This window comes from Polyodon spathula, chromosome 1 (genome assembly GCF_017654505.1).
Source record: "Polyodon spathula isolate WHYD16114869_AA chromosome 1, ASM1765450v1, whole genome shotgun sequence".
Classification (NCBI taxonomy): domain Eukaryota; kingdom Metazoa; phylum Chordata; class Actinopteri; order Acipenseriformes; family Polyodontidae; genus Polyodon; species Polyodon spathula.
Window position 1 is genome coordinate 5636851 of NC_054534.1, and position 18657 is coordinate 5655507.

The 18657-nt window shown below is 40.7% G+C and overlaps 1 protein-coding gene across 5 annotated transcripts in view; it reads left to right on the plus strand.

Annotated features, from left to right (window-relative positions):
• The window catches only part of LOC121313039 (adhesion G-protein coupled receptor V1-like), a 185786-nt gene that overhangs the window by 22599 nt on the left and 144530 nt on the right, over positions 1-18657 (plus strand). For all 5 annotated transcript variants that reach the window (XM_041245163.1, XM_041245188.1, XM_041245171.1 and 2 more), the window contains exons 4-17: positions 3423-3518; positions 4069-4173; positions 4929-5042; positions 6314-6879; positions 7422-7692; positions 8072-8401; positions 9993-10169; positions 12231-12454; positions 14791-14917; positions 15309-15494; positions 15981-16161; positions 16565-16728; positions 17173-17296; positions 17747-18007. In XM_041245163.1, coding sequence (XP_041101097.1) covers positions 3423-3518; positions 4069-4173; positions 4929-5042; positions 6314-6879; positions 7422-7692; positions 8072-8401; positions 9993-10169; positions 12231-12454; positions 14791-14917; positions 15309-15494; positions 15981-16161; positions 16565-16728; positions 17173-17296; positions 17747-18007 — 2926 coding nt within the window. The remainder of the gene's footprint in view (positions 1-3422; positions 3519-4068; positions 4174-4928; positions 5043-6313; positions 6880-7421; positions 7693-8071; positions 8402-9992; positions 10170-12230; positions 12455-14790; positions 14918-15308; positions 15495-15980; positions 16162-16564; positions 16729-17172; positions 17297-17746; positions 18008-18657) is intronic.

Sequence of the window (18657 nt, forward strand, 5' to 3'; positions counted from 1 at the left end):
ACAGCAATCTTTAAGTCATACCACAGATTCTCAATTGGATTGAGGTCTGGGCTTTGACTGGGCCATTCTAAGACATTTAAATGTTTCCCCTTAAAATACTTGAGCGTTGCTTTAGCAGTATGCTTAGGGTCATTGTCCTGCTGGAAGGTGAACCTCCGTCTCAGTCTCAAATCTCTGGAAGACTGAAACAGGTTTCCCTCAAGAATTTCCCTGTATTTAGCGCCATCCATCATTCCTTCAATCCTGACCAGTTTCCCAGTCCCTGACGATGAAAAACATCCCCACAGCATGATGCTGCCACCACCATGCTTCACTGTGGGGATGGTGTTCTCGGGGTGATGAGAGGTGTTGGGTTTGTGCCAGACATAGCGTTTTCCTAATGGCCAAAAAGCTCAATTTTAGTCTCATCTGACCAGAGTACCTTCTTCCATATGTTTGGGGAGTCTCCCACATACCTTTTGGCAAACACCAAATGTGTTTGCTTATTTTTTTCTTTAAGCAATGGCTTTTTTCTGGCCACTCTTCCGTAAAGCCCAGCTCTGTGGAGTGTATGGCTTAAAGTGGTCCTATGGACAGATACTCCAATCTCCGCTGTGGAGCTTTGCAGCTCCTTCAGGGTTATCTTTGGTCTCTTTGTTGCTTCTCTGATTAATGCCCTCCTTGCCTGGTCCGTGAGTTTTGGTGGGCGGCCCTCTCTTGCCAGGTTTGTTGTGGTGCCATATTCTTTCCATTTTTTAATAATGGCTTTAATGGTGCTCCGTGGGATGTTCAAAGTTTCGGATATTTTTTTATAACCCAACCCTGATCTGTACTTCTCCACAACTTTGTCCCTGACCTGTTTGGAGAGCTTCTAGGTCTTCAAGGTGCCGCTTGCTTGGTGGTGCCCCTTGCTTAGTGGTGTTGCAGACTCTGGGGCCTTTCAGAACAGGTGTATATATATTGAGATCATGTGACAGATCATGTGACACTTAGATTACACACAGGTGGACTTTATTTAACTAATTATGTGACTTCTGAAGGTAATTGGTTGCACCAGATCTTATTTAGGGGCTTAATGGATTTAATAAAAATCCATTTTAATTCCAGGTTGTAAGGCAACAAAATAGGAAAAATGCCAAGGGGGGGTCAATACTTTTGCATGCCACTGTATGGAACTGTTATTACAATTTTACTGTTTTCATTCTATTTTCACTGCATTAGCATTGAAGACCATTTAGGTAATTTAGGTAACAATTAGGTATTTAATTTATTGTAGCATTCTTATACCATGATATAGCAAAAACAAAGATATATATTTAAAAAGTGTTAATAGCATAATAATATCGGTTACACTTTAGTTTAGGTATTTGTTATATGTTATTATAAACAAGTTTGTTTAACATTGTATAATAACTGCATTGCAAAAGCAAAGCAGTCTCATACAATTGTTGAGACAGACCTGTAAAGACAGACAGACAGACAGATAAAATGGCATAGAAAGACTAACAGACCTGAAAAAACAGGTAGACAGACTATATCTGTTAGAACTGATTATAAGCAATAGCACAAAAGAAACAATGCCAAAAATAGTTAATAATAGTGATCTATCGAATGAGGGCTCCTCTGGGACCCCAGTAAGTCAGCTCACCTACCCATTCTGTTGGGTAGGTATAGGACCATCTATCGAATGAGGGCTTCTCTGGGACCCCAGTAAGGGTCTGTTGCTTGTAACATTAGACAAGGGCCACCGTGGAACAGACCAACAATAAAGCATCACTGAGAATACAGGCATTGTTAAAGTTAATAGTTGTGAATGGAAAGCCTGCAGAACACAGTGAATGGACGGAGGCATTTCTGGTCTCTTGATGTATGGTTCTTTCATCTCCCTTAAAGCATTTCACTGTGCGACTATGCCACTGCTGCCGGAAGCAATGTTGTTAAAGGACAACTTAGTGAGCATTGAATACACCACACCAGTAATGAAAGGCTGACAGAGGAGTAAACTATAATAATAAATGGGGGTGTGTGGAACAAAGCTGTTTCGCAGACGCGCTTGCCTTGCAGGAACTCCTTTGCACTCTTTTAAAGAGAAATATGCATCGTAGGAAGAAAGCTTCCCACATGTGAAGACATCAGTTGGCAGCAACCTTTGACATACCAAGGCTCAAAACTGTATTCAGATTTTCAAAATGAAATTCTCTGTACAATGAAATGAAAGGGAACTTCATTTTGCAACGGGACCGCATGCTTTATATCTAGTTTCTGATTGCTATGGTGTCGTTAACAGGTTGTCAAACTGTGATTAATGGATAAGGAAGGGCTTTTCAGGGATGTATTTTTCCTATACCAGACTGAGGTGTCAGAAGCAGAAAAAACATGGGCTTTAATTTGGTTTCTTTTGTGACTGGAGGATTGTTTTTTATTATTACTGTTTTTTCATATTCATTTCTCTTTAATATGTACTGTATAATAATGGTCTTATGTGACAGCAATAAGCAATTTTAGCACAGCCAATATGAGAAAGAAAATTACAAAAGACAAGAAAAAAAACACCACCTAAAAGTAATTGACAACAACATTGTGGTTTAAAAAAATGCAAATTACATTTCATTTTTTTTTTTTTTTTTTTTTTAATTTAGCAGTCTCCAATTGATGGTAGGCAGTAGAATAGCCTGGACTTGGCCTGGCAACTTCCATGTGACAGGGTGTGTCCTGTGCTCTACACAGAGTGCCTTTACTGGGTGCACCACTTGGGAGCTCCTAATTATGTTTTTTTAAAACAGTTTAGATTGATTCCAGTCTGGTATTGGAGAAAGACCCCTGAAATGCCCTTGCACAGTACAAGTTTTCAAATAGTAGTAGTAGTAGTAGTAGTAGCACAAGCTGACATATATTGTATTTATTTTTGCAATTGGTAAGTGTCAATTTGACTGTAGCCAAGCAACATCACTTAATTTTTACATTCCATGGTTAGGACATCATGAAATACATTAACCAATCTTTGTCTAAGGTTTTTTTTTTCAGTACTACTGCATGGTTAGGGCTAAACAGTAATTGCTTCCAAATTCAAAGCACTTTTTCTTCACACTTCCTTCTCACCTTTTAAAAAAACTACGTGTCTTCTACTCTTAGACTGCACTATGATTATGATACACAACAGGTAATTTATTAGGGACGGCAACATCGGACAAAGTCAACCCTTCACTGCCCCTCCACATTATCACATCAGTCAGCTGTGAGGCACTGTTACCCTGTAGTCCTCTTTAAAGCTTGTCATTTAAGTTTCATTCGTCGGGTCATCAAAAGCTTTCAGTGGTGACTGCTGCTCGTGGGGCATAGCTAAAACGCCACTGATTCAAGAGGAGACAAGGTCAGTAAAGTTCCCATGACGATGGGGGTGAATTCACCTGCACGCATTTCATTCCCTGATGTTATCTTTTCAGAGTGCCTTACCTGGTGTGAGATTAGGATCCCCCAATACTGCCACTGTGACAATACTTTCCAACGACAATGCCTTTGGGATTATTTCATTCAACATGGTAAGTTCACTTTTTAAGTTGTCTTACAGCAGCCTACTTTAAATGTCATATCTGGCAATACATAATTCCACTTACTGGCTCAGTTATGTCCCCACGTTCAGTTCATTATAAGCTAAAAATGTATTGAAGCGATTTTTGTCAGGTTTAGTCAGTAGGAAAGATGGCAAATGACTTAGCCTGTTTGCTGTTTTTCCACGGGCAACTTGTGGAATTACATTTTATCATAATAATAATAATGTAATAATAATAATAATAATAATAATAATAATAATAGTGAATGAATTTTAATTAAACTTTAAGTTTGCAAGTAAAATACTTTTGAGGAGCCCACTCAAAGGTTTTGGTGTAGAACAACTACTTGGTTGCCAGCGACTGTAGTACTATCACCGGACCCGTTTACAGATTGGCTTAACTGTGAGAGTCGGGCGTTTCCACAGGAACGGTTTTCGCTACCCCCCCCCCCCCCCCCCCACACACACACCATACACCCCAAATCCACATCCATGCTGAGCTGCTTGGTTGCTGATATTTGGTTTCTCCTCTCTTGCAGTCTTCCTTAATCACGGTGAATGAACCCAGGGGTAGCAGCCAATTTGTGCCCCTCAGTCTAATCAGAGAGAAAGGGACTTATGGCAGCGTGACCGTGAACTTTGAGGTAAGTATCACAGAGTTATCTCACCCCTTAATTGCACAATTTGTGTTCTGGATCATGATTTCCTGTTGGGTTCTGTTTGGAGGATTCGTCCATACAGAGAACAACCAATTTAGAATATCCTGTTTTTATTGTTTGTCGTCCGCGGCAACAAGATTTTAGTGCACTGACGTTTACCACGAAATGATTCCATTTACCAAACCCTACCAAGCAAGCATGATGGGTTAAGCTACAAAAAAGATTTGTCTACAGATGCTGTCCTCAAACATGCTTCTATATTTAGCTTAATGCGTTGTGAGTGTAGTGTGACTCTTTTTTGTTTTGTGCAACTCAAACTGAGCAAAATTATTTCTGATTTTAATAAAAGACACCCTGCACACAACGTACTAATGTATTTTAAATCACAAAAATTATAGTTGTACCCAGGAACTGCTCTTAAAGATAAAGACAGGTTGTTATATTTCACTTGTGTCATGTGTAATAAGATGCAATAGGAATGTTGACAAAGCCCTAGCTTTCTCAGATGCTATTTAATAGTAGCACTGCACTGTCATTTCTCATAATCCAGTTACATGTAATAATCCTTCTGATTGATTAAATATTTTTTGCAACCTGCTTGGCAGGCTACTAGAAATGCAGGGAGTCATCCACAGCTGCGGGGAAATGAATTGTAATTATGACCCCAAAAAAGTATGCTGGTTTTTAAATCAGCAGCCTCCTCTCCTGAGCTTTAAATCCAATTTCATCCCTCCTGGCAGATCACTGGAGACCCCAACCCAGCCGAGGAGGACTTGAGCCCAGCCAAAGGAAACATCACCCTACCCCCTGGAAGAGCGACAGTGGTGTACAGATTACTCATACAGGACGACCAGGTAGCATGCAGTTCACTTGTTTTTCCAAGGAAAGCATCAGGAGTTACCAATGATTACAGACTGCATTGTTATTGGGAGGCCTTTCCACTCATCAGTACTTGTCTCGGTTCTAGGACCTTTATAAAGACCAGCCTTAAAAGATCCCAGTGATTCAGTATGCACAACATGGCTAGGTAATCCATTCCATACCCTGTCTCCACTTACTTTGTAACTGTGCCCTATGGTCCAGGTTGCTGTGCAACTTCAAGTATTGGCCATGGTTAAATTGTTCAGCTCCTTTTAAGAAGTCCCCCCCCATTCTTCTTTGTTCTAAGCTAAATACATTAATTCATTTCTCAACATACTGTATCTTCAAATCATTCCTTGTTGTACTGTGAGATCTACACCCACCCCTCATTATATAGCCCTTCGCTATACTGCGGATTCGGATATATCGCGGTCCTGGAGTTGGCTCCCCATTTTTACAGTCTAACTGCTCAATTTCACTTAGAATTACTGTTCGTTTTATTTCATACTGCCCATCACAAACAAAAATATGCAAAATAATTAAAAACAAAGCATTAATATCATACTGTTATCATATCCACACGCATTGCACAATAACACAAAGATAAATTAAATTCCGGTACTTGCTGAAGCGTTTTTTTATTTTAGCCAACAAGGTGTTAAATTATGGCAACCATGCACTAGCAAAAGTCACAAGGCAGTGACGTCAACTCCCTGGCAACAAGCCTCCTGTGTTGGGAATGGATTCTTTCAATGCAGCGGGTTTGTGCATTTGAGAAAGGAGAGGAAGACTCATGAAATTAATTGGAGACTTAAGTTGATGGAAGCAATTACCCTCTACAGTATGAATTAAAACAGTGCTGGTTTTTATAAGAAAAATGAGAAAAAGCAGGTACATAGAAGATTTTATACTGGACCCTGACGCACAGGAAGTGGTTGTACTGTATTTATTTGTTAGCCTATTTGTTTTTCTATGGGTCTCTCGCTATATCCAGGCCCTCGATATATAGCAGATTTTTATTGGAACCTAACACCAATGATATATCGAATGGGTGGTTGAAGTTCTATTCTAAAATGACAGCATCCTTGAGAGAAAGCTGCTCAAGCCATCAGAACTGTAGAGCCGCTCCACTTTTGTTCTAGTGGAAAATCAAATGTATATAACAGCTAGATTGTAGGAAAAGGTAATATTTTAGTAGAAACAGAGGGTCAGAATAAAAGCTTGTAATTATTAATTCTTAATTAGTAATTATTATTTGTTCCAGATTCCGGAAGATGATGAAATCTTTACCATTGCGCTGACCAGCGTTGAAGGCGGGGCTGTAATCAACCTCAACCGCAGCAGTGTCCGAATCAGAATCAACAAGAACGACAGCCCAGTAAAGTTCGCCCAGTCCGTGTTTGTGGTGCCCGAAACAGCTGGCGTCATCACTGTCCCGGTGACCCGAGGAAGAAACGAGCAGGACAGAGTGATCGGATCAGACTCGGGGGAGGTTTCCATCAGCTATATGATCATCACGGGCAACAGCACGGCCAGCGCTTTGCTTACATCAGACTTTGTTGACCTGCAGCCCAACCGCACCGTCGTTTTCCCCCCTCGAGTCTCTGAAGTGCAGCTGCAGTTTCTGATCATCGACGATGCCACTCCAGAGATTGCCGAATCCTTTCAGGTGGTGTTACTGGAGGACTCGCTGCAGGGAGATGCAGTGTTGCTCAGCCCCGGCATTGCTCAGGTCACCATCGAACCCAATGATAAACCCTATGGAGTGCTGTCAATCATCAGTGCACTGCTGGCTCAGACTCTCATCATCGATGAAGACCTCACTTCAAGGTAGGTTTCCCAGCTGCAGAAAAGTATTGCTACTGTATACTAAATGAATGCAGCTAAAATGAAACCTGACTCTAATTCACACATATTTCAGTTGGATAGCCCTTTTGTAAAAAAGCTTCTAAAGGTTACAAACCTTATATTTTCAGCATGAACGAAGCAGGCACAGGCGAAAGTGAAGGAGATCGTTATAGTCTATAACGATCTCCTTCACTTTCGCCTGTGCCTGCTTCGTGAAAAGCCAAGTGGATTAGCCCACTGTGTCTTTTAATGCCAGGTAAACGCTAGGTATGACACCCTAACTAACATAAAAATGTATAAGTTAAAACATTTACATGAAAAGCAAACGCTCACAAGTTTTGTGGCCGCATTTGAGTTAAAATCCTGTTATGCTGTATTTCAAAAACGGTTAAAAATAAATATACATCTTTAACTTGACAACCACCCCTCATTATTCCAGATTATCCAATGGTTTTCATGTTTACAAACCATTCTATCAGAGGTGTTCACTAAAACACCCATGCCTATTTTTTCCATGACTGAAGGTTTGAAAGCATCTCCATTGTAAGAAATGGTGGGACCCATGGGAATGTGTCTGTGAACTGGACGATAACACGGAACAGCAGCGACCAGTCCTCCGTGGCCACAGACCTTACCCCGGCCTCAGGGATCCTCCTATTCGCTGAAGGCCAGATGTCAGCCTCACTTCGGCTTAATATCACCAGTGACGACCTTCCGGAGGAGGCAGAGGCCTACCTGTTCAGGCTGTTGCCTAGAACGGTACAGGGGGGAGTGGAGGTGGATGCGCCTGTGGAGGTCTGTATGTCTAAGCACTTCTAAGTCATTAATGAAATGTGTGTGACTGTATTGCTCAAACATTTTCCAGATTCTGAACTTTATCACTGATTCATTGAATGAAAGTTTAATTAACTGACACAATTAAACTTTTAAATTTTAGATCTCCCAAATGGTCCTGGTCCTTGTTTCATAAACCATATTCATTTCATGGATGTGTGCTGCACTTGTGTTTCCAATTAATGGCTACATTTAAAATGTTCAGTTTAAAAAATAAATAAATAAAAACAAAGAGGTATTAAATGAAGGAGCTCATATTAATTTCACACGAGACAGACATCTTGTTGCCCGCACAGAATGCCTAACCAACGATGGCTCATCATCTTTTTATGTCGCCCAGATGGTGTTTTACATTCAAGACAGCGACGATGTCTACGGGTTAGTGAGATTCCACCCTTCAGACGAGCAGAAGATCGAAAGCCACCCTTCCGGTCGCTTCCTCTCCCTCAGCTTCCTCCGCCAGGGGGGCACCGTGGGAGACGTGAGGCTGAACTACACTGCGCTCTACATTCCCACCGGGCCGATCAATCCAGGGAGAGCCAAGGACGGAGTCCTGAACACCACCAGGAAAAACAGCATCATCTTTCCGGCAGAGCAGTCCCGGGTCCAGGAGACGTTACCAATAAGAAACGATGCCTTCCTTCAAAACGGAGCACACTTTGTAGTACAGGTGAGAGACTCTGTCCACTCCCCATTGCTCCCATGCTCTAGGGCTTGCAAGCCTCATTCTCATGGGATAAGCATGGCTTTTTCATGTTCAAATGTATTATGTTTAAATTAATATTTGAATATTCTTTAATTTGGAATTAGCTGATAAACAAATGTATCCAGCACTAATTGAAAAACAGCATTACATCAGTGGGCTTGTTCATTAAAAACATTTAGAGATATTTGAAGAGGTGGCAATTATCTATTCCAGGATACCAAGATATCCTGTAAGAAAGGGATCTGAGTGGAGTTCACTGGGTAACAATTGATTTGTCTCAACACTGGTTGGAGGGTATGTGTATATAAATTAAGAATAAATAACAACAATATGATTCTCTTGGGATTTCAGTGTTGTTTTTATGTTGATGGGTAACCTGTTCTAAATGAATCGTTGCCAGGGTAAAGGCTATTCTATTGCCACGACCCCCTGACTGTGCTTATAAAGCCAAATACATGGCTTTAATAAATGCAGGCTCTCATTAGCATCTCCATGTACTGTATTGAAGTAAGCTGCTGGCAGGCTTCCATCAGCCTTGTTGAGAAGGATAAATAAACAGCTTCTATCAGTCAACAGCAATCAGCAAACAGTAAATGAAAGCACTTCTTGGGATGTAATTGGCCCTACGCTCATGTTTAAGCCATGAGATTGCTTTTGCGATGAAGGGATACAACAATAAACTGGGCCCTAATGGAAATCAGAGGTACAAAGAGGATGTTTAATACCATGTTCTAATGCTGCCATGTGAAAACAAACAAACAACACAAACCAGGGACTTTGGGAAAACGCAGATATGTAAAACACCCACCAATGAACTTGCTGTTGTAAAGCCTGGAGGACCCTGAAGGACAGCCAAGTGGAGTAAGGCTGCTTGGTAACTACAGTTTAACTCAGCTTGATATTTTATCATGCCGAGTGAATTAAAGCAGCTTCAAAATACATGGTCTTATTTTTTTATGTCCCCTTAAATTTGTAAGGTGTTTGCCAGAGTCTTTTCTTGTAATGAAAGCTAGGTCAGCCATCTAAGGTATTTGTATAAGCAAGCACCAGCACCATCTAGCACACAGCAGTGTGTTAACAACGAAACTAAAGGAAACTTGTTTCCACAGTGGTAAGTCATTACTTGTGGCACAGTGGCTCTGGATCTAACTATAGAGACATGTTGGGTGATCCAACCTAGGTCCCATATCTATGGCAGGCAAGTCAGAACTGAAGAGCCGCTCCTGAACTCAGGTGAAAGCACCTTAGCACAGTGTCTGAGTGAGTGTAATTACAACTGCTCAGCATGATGGGAATTTGAAGCTACTTACTCTTTAATTATTTTACCTGTTTAAAATGGAAAAGTCCAACTGAAATATTCCTGTCTCGTGCCCTAGATGTGACCACTGTAGTTCCTTCACAAAATGCTGTGTAATGCAAAATAATAACATTAATAATAATGAGTTCAGCCATAACCAGCAAATGGAAAATCGAGTGACGGCCGAGCTCGACGTGTGGGATGTTAGTTTTGGTTGTTGTGACCCGCCCCCGTTTCCTCTTCTCTTCTGTGTTCTAGCTGGACAGTGTGGAACTGGTGAGTATCACGCCACCCATCCCGCCAGTGAGCCCCAGACTATGGGGTGTCCTGAACATATCCCTGATCATCACTCCAGACATCGCCAACGGAGAGATCGGCTTCACCAGCAACCAGACCCTAGTGGTGTTCGAGCCTGAGACGGCCTCCGCTAATCTGGTAAACCACACAGAGCTTAGAAGGGCGCTATTCAATTGCTGACCATTACATTTGTTACATATTAGAATCATTATTATTATTTACAATGCTTCTCCATTTAATGTACAGTACCAGTCAAAAGTTTGAGTACACTTGCTGGAAACTAGGTTTTTCATAATTGACAATGTTTTACGTTGTATACGTTTCTGTAAATATTTGAAAATGAAAACACATGTTACAATATACAAAACAAAACATAAGGAGTATCAAAGCAATGTTCAAGAAAATTGAAAATTTTCTCTAAATCTTGGATTCCTCAAAATAGCCACCCTTTGCCTTAATAACAGCCTCACAAATACGAGGCGTTCGGTTAACAAGTTTCAGCAGGAAATCACCCGACATGTCGTCCCAGCTCTTCTACAGCAGTTCCCAGAGATGTAGGGCACTTGTGAGTAGCTTTGCTTTGACTCTTCTGTCTAGTTCGTCCCATACAAGTTCTATGGGATTGAGGTCTTGAGACTGGGCAGGCCAGGTCATTAGATTGAGTTGTCCTTCACTTTCCTTCTTCGCTAGATAGTTCTTGCACAACTTTGAGGTGCTGAAGAATGAAGGACTGCCCAACTTGCCATAATCCTGATGGAATGGCATGCCTCTGAAGTATGCTATGATAGCCATGCTGGTTGAGCTTGCCATGGTAAAGATTACCAACTCTGTCACCAGCAAAGCAACCCCAGACCATGACACTGCCTCCTCCATTCTTGACAGTGGGAACCACACATGCAGAACTCATGCGCTCACCCTCTCTGTGTCTTACAAATACTCGGCGGTTGGACTCAAATATTTGAAATTTTGACTCATAAGACCGACTTCCACTCCTCAAACGTCCAGTTTCTGTGTTTTTTTTGGCCCAGGCAAGTCTCTTCCTCTTATTCTGCACTCTTAACAATGGTTTCTTTGCAGCAATTCTTCCAGTGAGGCCAGCTTCACGCAATCTCCTCAGAACAGTTGATGTTGAAACATCTGCACTTCTAGTAGCATTTAGCTGAGCTTGTATTTCAGGGGCAGTTAATCACCAGTTTCGCAGACTTGTGACTCGAATGAACATGTTCTCTGATTCTGAGGTCACCCTTGGCCTGCCTGACCTTGTTCAGTCCTCATGAGTGCCAGTTTCTTCAAATCGTTTGATGGTCTTGGCCACAGCAGTTATAGACACTTGCAAAGTTCTTGCGACTAGTCTTAAAGATTGACCTTCATTTCTTAAAGTATTTTTTCTTTGCTTAACTGAGCGTATTTTGCCATTTTCTGCTTCCTTACATTCAGGAATGACAAATTTGTGCCTATGCTACCTATATATATAGTAATCATGGACCCTCACCTGTCAACAATAATTAGTGACAATAATTAACATGCTAGTTAACTTAGAGAACATCTAACAAAGACATTTTTGTATTTAGGCCAGTGATCTAACACCGTGTTATACACATTTCAGACTTTTAACTGACTTGGGCTTCAGGCTGAAATCCCCTGCTTCGGGTGACCATTTCATTGAAATTGACAAGATTTACATTTTCATTTAAAAATTAAATTTTTGAATGCAATTCACTTATGATTATCAGCTTATATAAGTACACATATCATATAATGAAATATTAAGTGTTTATAGACCAGTTTATACAGTTAAAAGCATAGATAATCATGAAAAAACCTGGTTTCAAGCAGGTGTACTCAAACTTTTGACTGGTACTGTATATAAAAATGATTTAGAGGGGGGAGGTTAAAGGAGTGAAATACATCAGTTAATTGTAAGAATTATTTATCTTTTAAATCTGGGGTTTTGCGGGTGTATCGTTTTTAGGGGGTGACTTTTGCTCTGAAAATCTACAAGGGTTCCAAAAAATGTTGAGACAGTTTCAATAGCCGTAGTTTGAATATGTCAGAATATGTTTTGCTGTTACTGTGAAAAAGCTGTTAAAGGACATTGGTTTATTTAGCACCTGAAATCACTGTGTCTCAGTTTTATAACGGACTGTAGGTATTAATCAATGTACAGATTAAACTAAAGTGATGCACGATCGCATTTAGGTCTCTCTGGCTTTGCAACGCGACGGGACGGACGGGCAGGCAGTAGTGTTCTGGAGTCTGAGACCATCGGGGCTCAGCCAGCGAGACGTGACCCTCGACGATCTGGGGCCTTTCAATGGCTCCGTCACATTCCTCTCCGGTCAGAGCGATTCCTCCATCAACATTACCGTCCGAGCCGATGACATCCCAGAGATCAATGAAACGCTTAGCATCTCTTTGGACAGGTACAGCACAATAGTTTTTAACTATGTTATATTTTCAGTTTGTTCCAAAATGATTTTTTTCTTCTTCTCTTTTTATTCCGCCATCTTCCGTTCTCAATAAAAAAAAAAAAAAAAAAAAAAAAAAACGGCATCAAGCAAGTATAACAAGAGTGTTTTTATTGGATGAAATCTGTGTCTTCACTTTTAGTGGGCGGTAAGAGAGTCTGGTGGTTTATCAAATGACAAAAGCATAAGACTGGACTGTATTAATGTGCAGTTTTAAATGATTTTTTAATTTAGTTTGGGGTTTTACATTTTACTTGGTTAAACAAAGTCTCACAATGTGTCCAGTGGACCATGATGGTGGAAAATACATTGTTGGTTCCAGTTAGAAGTTTTCCCACTTTCTTTTAGGAAATTGTAACAATGCATTGTCAGTATTAGCATTTTTTTTGTCTCCAGTTCCTGTTATTTCACTCCAATCCACTAAACCCTTTTTAATTTTTTTGTTAAACACATTTCTCATGCCGTTGAATTGCATTTGCTCAGCTGCAGCAGTTCACTTACAGAGAAAAAGAGGGAGTGCGTGTGTGTGTGTGTGTGTGTGTGTGTGTGTGTGTGTGTGTGTGTGTGTGTGTGTGCGGTGTTTGGCAATCGTCTCCTTCATATACTGAAGTTGGCAAGGAGTCTTGTGAATAGGCCTTGACAGCCTGATTGGTCATGGGGTCACCTCTTGTAAGTGGGAAATGACAAACCTCTTGCTTGTATTTGTACACAGTATAGAACCTAGCAAGTAGGATTCCCATAAAGTGATAGTTATTTGCGGTGCAGAAAAATAGAACGAGAGAAAGAGAGAAAAAAAAGACGGACAGCTTTTCTTATTTCATCTTTTTTCCAAAGCTATTTTGTTATTCATGAACCTTGAGGTGAATGGCATTCTCATTCCCTCCCACTCTGCCTGCAGGGTAGAGACGGAGAGGTTTGTAGTGTACTTTGGGTAAGTGGAGCAAGTTTGGCCTTTGTGTGCTGTGAAACAACACTTTGTTTGAGAAGTGCCTGCTTTGGGGTGGGGGGTGGTGGGGTGGGGAAAGGGTTTTCTTTATGGGTTACACCTAATTTAGCACCATGCTTTATGTACTTCCCTATACACAGCAGAGTTTGTATGCATGCAGGGAGTTTTCTGAAAGGATGTGTTTGGAATTCTTTTCTCTTTCTTTTGTTTTTAATTTAGCAATTATGCTCTATTTTCCCTGTTTTACACCCCCGTCCCCGCCCCCGCCCACTGTAGGCCGGCCCCAGTCTCTGCTGCCTAATGGAGACCCCTGTCGGGAGAGGAGGGCCTGAAGCAGCTACTGTGCTGAAGGAGTTCACACAGCTGCTGCTCATCAGTGCCTGCTCCTGCTAGTTTAGTAGAGTACGCTCCCTTGTTGAGTGGGAGACAAATATAGTTCTTTAACACGTCTGCACAACCTATTTCTGCTTATGTATTCTGTTAATGACTAACAAGAATCAAATCAAATGGAATATCCCTCTCTAGTTTTCTTGGTACTGAAGAAGGATGGAGGCACAGTGTTCAAACCAAAACTTGACTGACTAAGTGACAAAGCAATGAGAACTGTCCGATCAGGAAAAACAGGAAGGAAAGCCATAATCGGATCACATGCTTTAAAAAAAAAAAAAAAAAAACGAAAAAAAAAAAAAAAAAAAAAAAAAAAAACAACAAAAAAAAACCAAAAAAAAAAAAAAAACACCCCCCCCCCCCCCCCCCCCAAAAAAAAAAAAAAAACCCCCCCCACCCCCCCCCCCCCCCCCCCCCCCCCCCCCCCCCTAAAAACCGACCGGTGTTCCTAATTGCAATGGCAGACAAAATGATGGATGTGAATGCAGATTGATTATAACTGAGATCTCCCACTTCCCAAGCAAGGGATCTTTTATTTAGTCTCTGAAATGTAATGTCAAGAAATTTGACATATAGAACGGTGAGAAGTTTAGCTATGGTGTCGTCAGATGACATTAAAATAAAATATGAAGACAATTATTAAAAAAAGATGGAGAAATATAGAGAATGCAAGATGCAATCGTGAATGTGTTTGTGATACACAGTGGGCAGTTAAGTAACTAAGTGGCTCAGATTGATAATTTTTCCTCAGGCAAGCGATGTAATCTGCTCTGCAGTGCTCTGAGCTGCTCAAGAGGAGCGGAACTGAGCGTGCCGTTAAGTGGTTTCTTTCACTGCTCTGAGAGGCTCAGTTACTTAACAAACCCAGTGTTCTGTAACAAACTCATACTTATGCAAGTGAAAACGTCTGGACGGGATTGGCTTACTGTATTGCAGTAACCTTCTTTTCTCCCTGTAGGACTAATGCTGAAAACCAGATTCTTAAATCAGGCTTCACCAGCCGGGAGATTGTTATCTTTGAAAATGATGACCCAGGTGGAGTTTTTGAGTTCTCTCCACGCTCCAGGGGACCGTGGTTAATCAATGTAAGTCTAAAATGTATTACTTTATAACTTCATTGCATTATTGATATCAATATAAAGCACATAAAGAAGTCAACCAATCCCTAGTAACGGTTTCTCAAAATGCTAGTGCATCTTATCTTGTGCATGTAGGTCATCCGATGCGTAAAACATGTTCCAATTCTAAAGTTAACTTCACGAGTACAGTCTCTTATAATAAGAATACAATAATAAGAGACAACCTACATGACCCATAAAATGTTTGACTGCAATACACATTTTCTAATTACAGAAACATGTTTTAGTAATTAGATTACCATGAATGTGTCTATATTGGTTTGGTAAAGTAACAAGCGCCAATAAAATCCCACAGCAGCCATGGAACTTACAGTCTGTATACCCATTTTTTGTGCAGGAAGGGGAGGCTGTGGAGCTGAGAGTGGTCCGGTCCCAGGGTGCACTTCTGAAGCAGCTACTCCGCTATGAAGTTATGCCGGGCAACACCTATGAGTTCTATGGAAGCACTGGCATTTTGGAGTTCAAACCTGGAGAGAGGGAGGTGGTGGTTGCACTGGTGGCACGACCGGATGGGACCCCAGAGGTGTGTGCGTGCATGCGTGCATGCGTGTGTTCACATCAAAGGGGTGACGAGTGTCAATAAACTTGATTGGAGACGTCTGCTTAGCTTAAAGGGGAATATCTGTTTGATTCTGAAGGTGTGAATCAATACGTGGGTGTCAGCCAGGGTCGAAGCAATTTTAAAAGCTGGTATTCAGAACACTTTTACAGCAAGCAATGTCAACACAAATGCATTACAAATTTGAAGGATTTATTCGAGTGCAAGAGCTTTTACTGCTTCTGCAGAAAGATGTTCATACCCAACTACATTTGCTTCTGTGCACATGCTATACATCGGAGCTTGTAATATTTCTAACTAGTGTTACAGATTTAAGAATTTGGAATCTTATAATTGAGTTTTCACACTTGTTTCCATAGATGTCAATTTGAGTTAATTTTAAGCAGATAATAGTTGATTTCCACGCAGTGTAATGAACGGGTTGCTACAGTATTATTGTCTTGTTTGCAGTTGGATGAAATGTACTCTGTGGTACTGAGCAGCCACAGTGCTCCCCCCAGCAAGCTTGGGCCTGCCCGACAGGTTGACGTCACGATCCGAAAAAACGACGACCCTCACGGGGTGATTGAATTCAGCAGGGCAGGGCTGCAGGAAACACTGAACGAAAGCAAAGGCAGCGAGATTCACTCAGGTGAGCTCACCTCCATCATATAGACACAGACAGCAGCTGAGGCTTACAGTGGAAAACTGTGAGCAACCAAGAGTGGGTTAAAGAAACCCCCCCTGTTTACGTTAAGCAGAGGCTCAGGGAGTGAACATGTCTACAGTAAGGTTACTGCTTGCAGTCCATGTGAAAGTACTGCATAGGTAAACTTGATTTGGTTAATAATGAAATTGTTGTGTGAGAAATTAAAAAAAAAAAAAAAGCTTTATTGGTGTTTATTGTCCTGCATCTTTGTAATATATGCCTCTACATACTGTATGTACTTTATAATTAGATCCCCTGCCATGTTGTTCTGAGCTACTTTAAAAATAATACTATAGTTTAGTGTCCTGTGTGTAAAAATAACACTCAGTTTAAAAACACTTTGCAGCTTCTTACACGGTGGTAAGAAACAGAGGAACTTTTGGAGATGTTTCAGTGTCGTGGAGTTTGGACACACCCTTCACTGAAGATGTGCACCCTGTCCAGGGGACTCTGTCCTTCACACAGGACGAGTTTTCAAAAAACATCACACTGACAGCCCTTCCTGATCAGGTAACATTGTGCATCTGTGCTACACAGGAGCTGAGGGTTAACTATTGTAATTGAATACAGGATGTGAAAAAAATCAATGTAAAAGGAATTCTTAAGTAAGTATGAATATAAATACCAATTCAAGTCTAGGTTTTTCAATTCGATTTTGTATGATATTTTACAGGGTAAACGTTTGTTTACACAGAAAGTGTATTACATGTAGATCTATAGCCTTAGAGTTGCCATGTGGTTGCTTTGTTGTTTTGTTCACAAAAACAATGCTGTCTATTTGATTTTTAAGCTGTAACTACAGGGAGCATAGAGCGTATACCAGACTAAGTCTAGGATATTATGACTGTATCATTTGATTTGGCTTCATATAGGCACCCTAAAAATGTTTGTCCTAGGATACCATGTGGCTACAGTTGCTATGTACAAGGATAATATCTATTCCGTTCCATCAAGGTGCCTGAAGACATGGAGGGATTTACAATCACCCTTTTAAATGTGACTGGAGGAGCAAGACTGGGAAATGCTCTGAATGCAACCCTACAGATCAGAAAAAATGATGATCCCATTTACTTTGCAGGTACCATTCCAATATGATGCCAGGCCTAGCTGCTGTGGGTGTAGGGTGTCTGCTTTAGATCATTGATAATTACAGACATTATTGAAAACAAAATGCTTGATGAAAATGAATGGTGAATTGGTACAAGAGAGCTCTTTACTTAATTTGTTTACTGAATAAATATATATAAAAAAGACAAACACAAAACATGAAAGAACAACATTTGTTTTGGGACTATTTCTCTATTTTCTCTATTAGTGTTACATAAGTATTTCTGCTTTTTTTCCCCTTAAAAATGAGTTTTCCCTATTTAAAGAAATTTGTATTCATATTTTTGAAATATATTATTTACCAGCATGTGACTTTGGTCTATTCAGATATGAATAACTTAGACCCAGTGTTATGTTTAAAAAAATACCACAAATGAATTGTATTCCAAAGCAGCATTCTGAATCTAAATCTTTCCTCCAGACCCTTTTGCCATAAGAGTTCAAGAAGGAGATGTTGCCAACTTCACAGTCCTGCGGAATGGGTCGAGTGACTCTGTCGCTAAGGTGATGTATCAGATGGCCCGCGGAGGCACCTCAGATGAAGACTTCGTTCCTGCCGAGGGCGGCAACGTCCTGGTGTTTGAGATCGGGGAGCGAATGAAGAACATCTCAGTCACCATCATAGACGATGACATTCCCGAAACTGAAGAGCCCTTTTATATCCTTCTTTTCAACGCCACAGGTTTAATATTATTTGTTCACAAGCATGTTTATTGTCACTTGGGTCTATTTAAATGATTGAAACTGTCTGATCTTTAATTTTATCAATTTGATTTTGTGGTTTAAATCATTGAAATAGACCCTATTGTGCTGTAACTTGTTGTCATCATTGTCATTCAAACTGTGTAGAATGCTCCATCCTGCCTACACTATAAGTGCAGTATACCATTGTAAAAACACATGGCAATTTGTAGTAAAACATTCTAAAAGCATGAGCAGGACATGGCAAGCATGGTAAAGCACTGAGGTGATTGGTACAATGCTAGTATAAGCATAGTAAAGCACATAGGTGAATGGTACATTGCTAGTATAAGCATGGTAAAGCACTGAGGTGATTGGTACAATGCTAGTATAAGCATGGTAAAGCACAGAGGTGAATGGTACATTGCTAGTATAAGCATGGTAAAGCACAGAGGTGAATGGTACATTGCTAGTATAAGCATGGTAAAGCACAGAGGTGAATGGTACATTGCTAGTATAAGCATGGTAAAGCACAGAGGTGAATGGTACATTGCTAGTATAAGCATGGTAAAGCACAGAGGTGAATGGTACATTGCTAGTATAAGCATGGTAAAGCACAGAGGTGAATGGTACATTGCTAGTATAAGCATG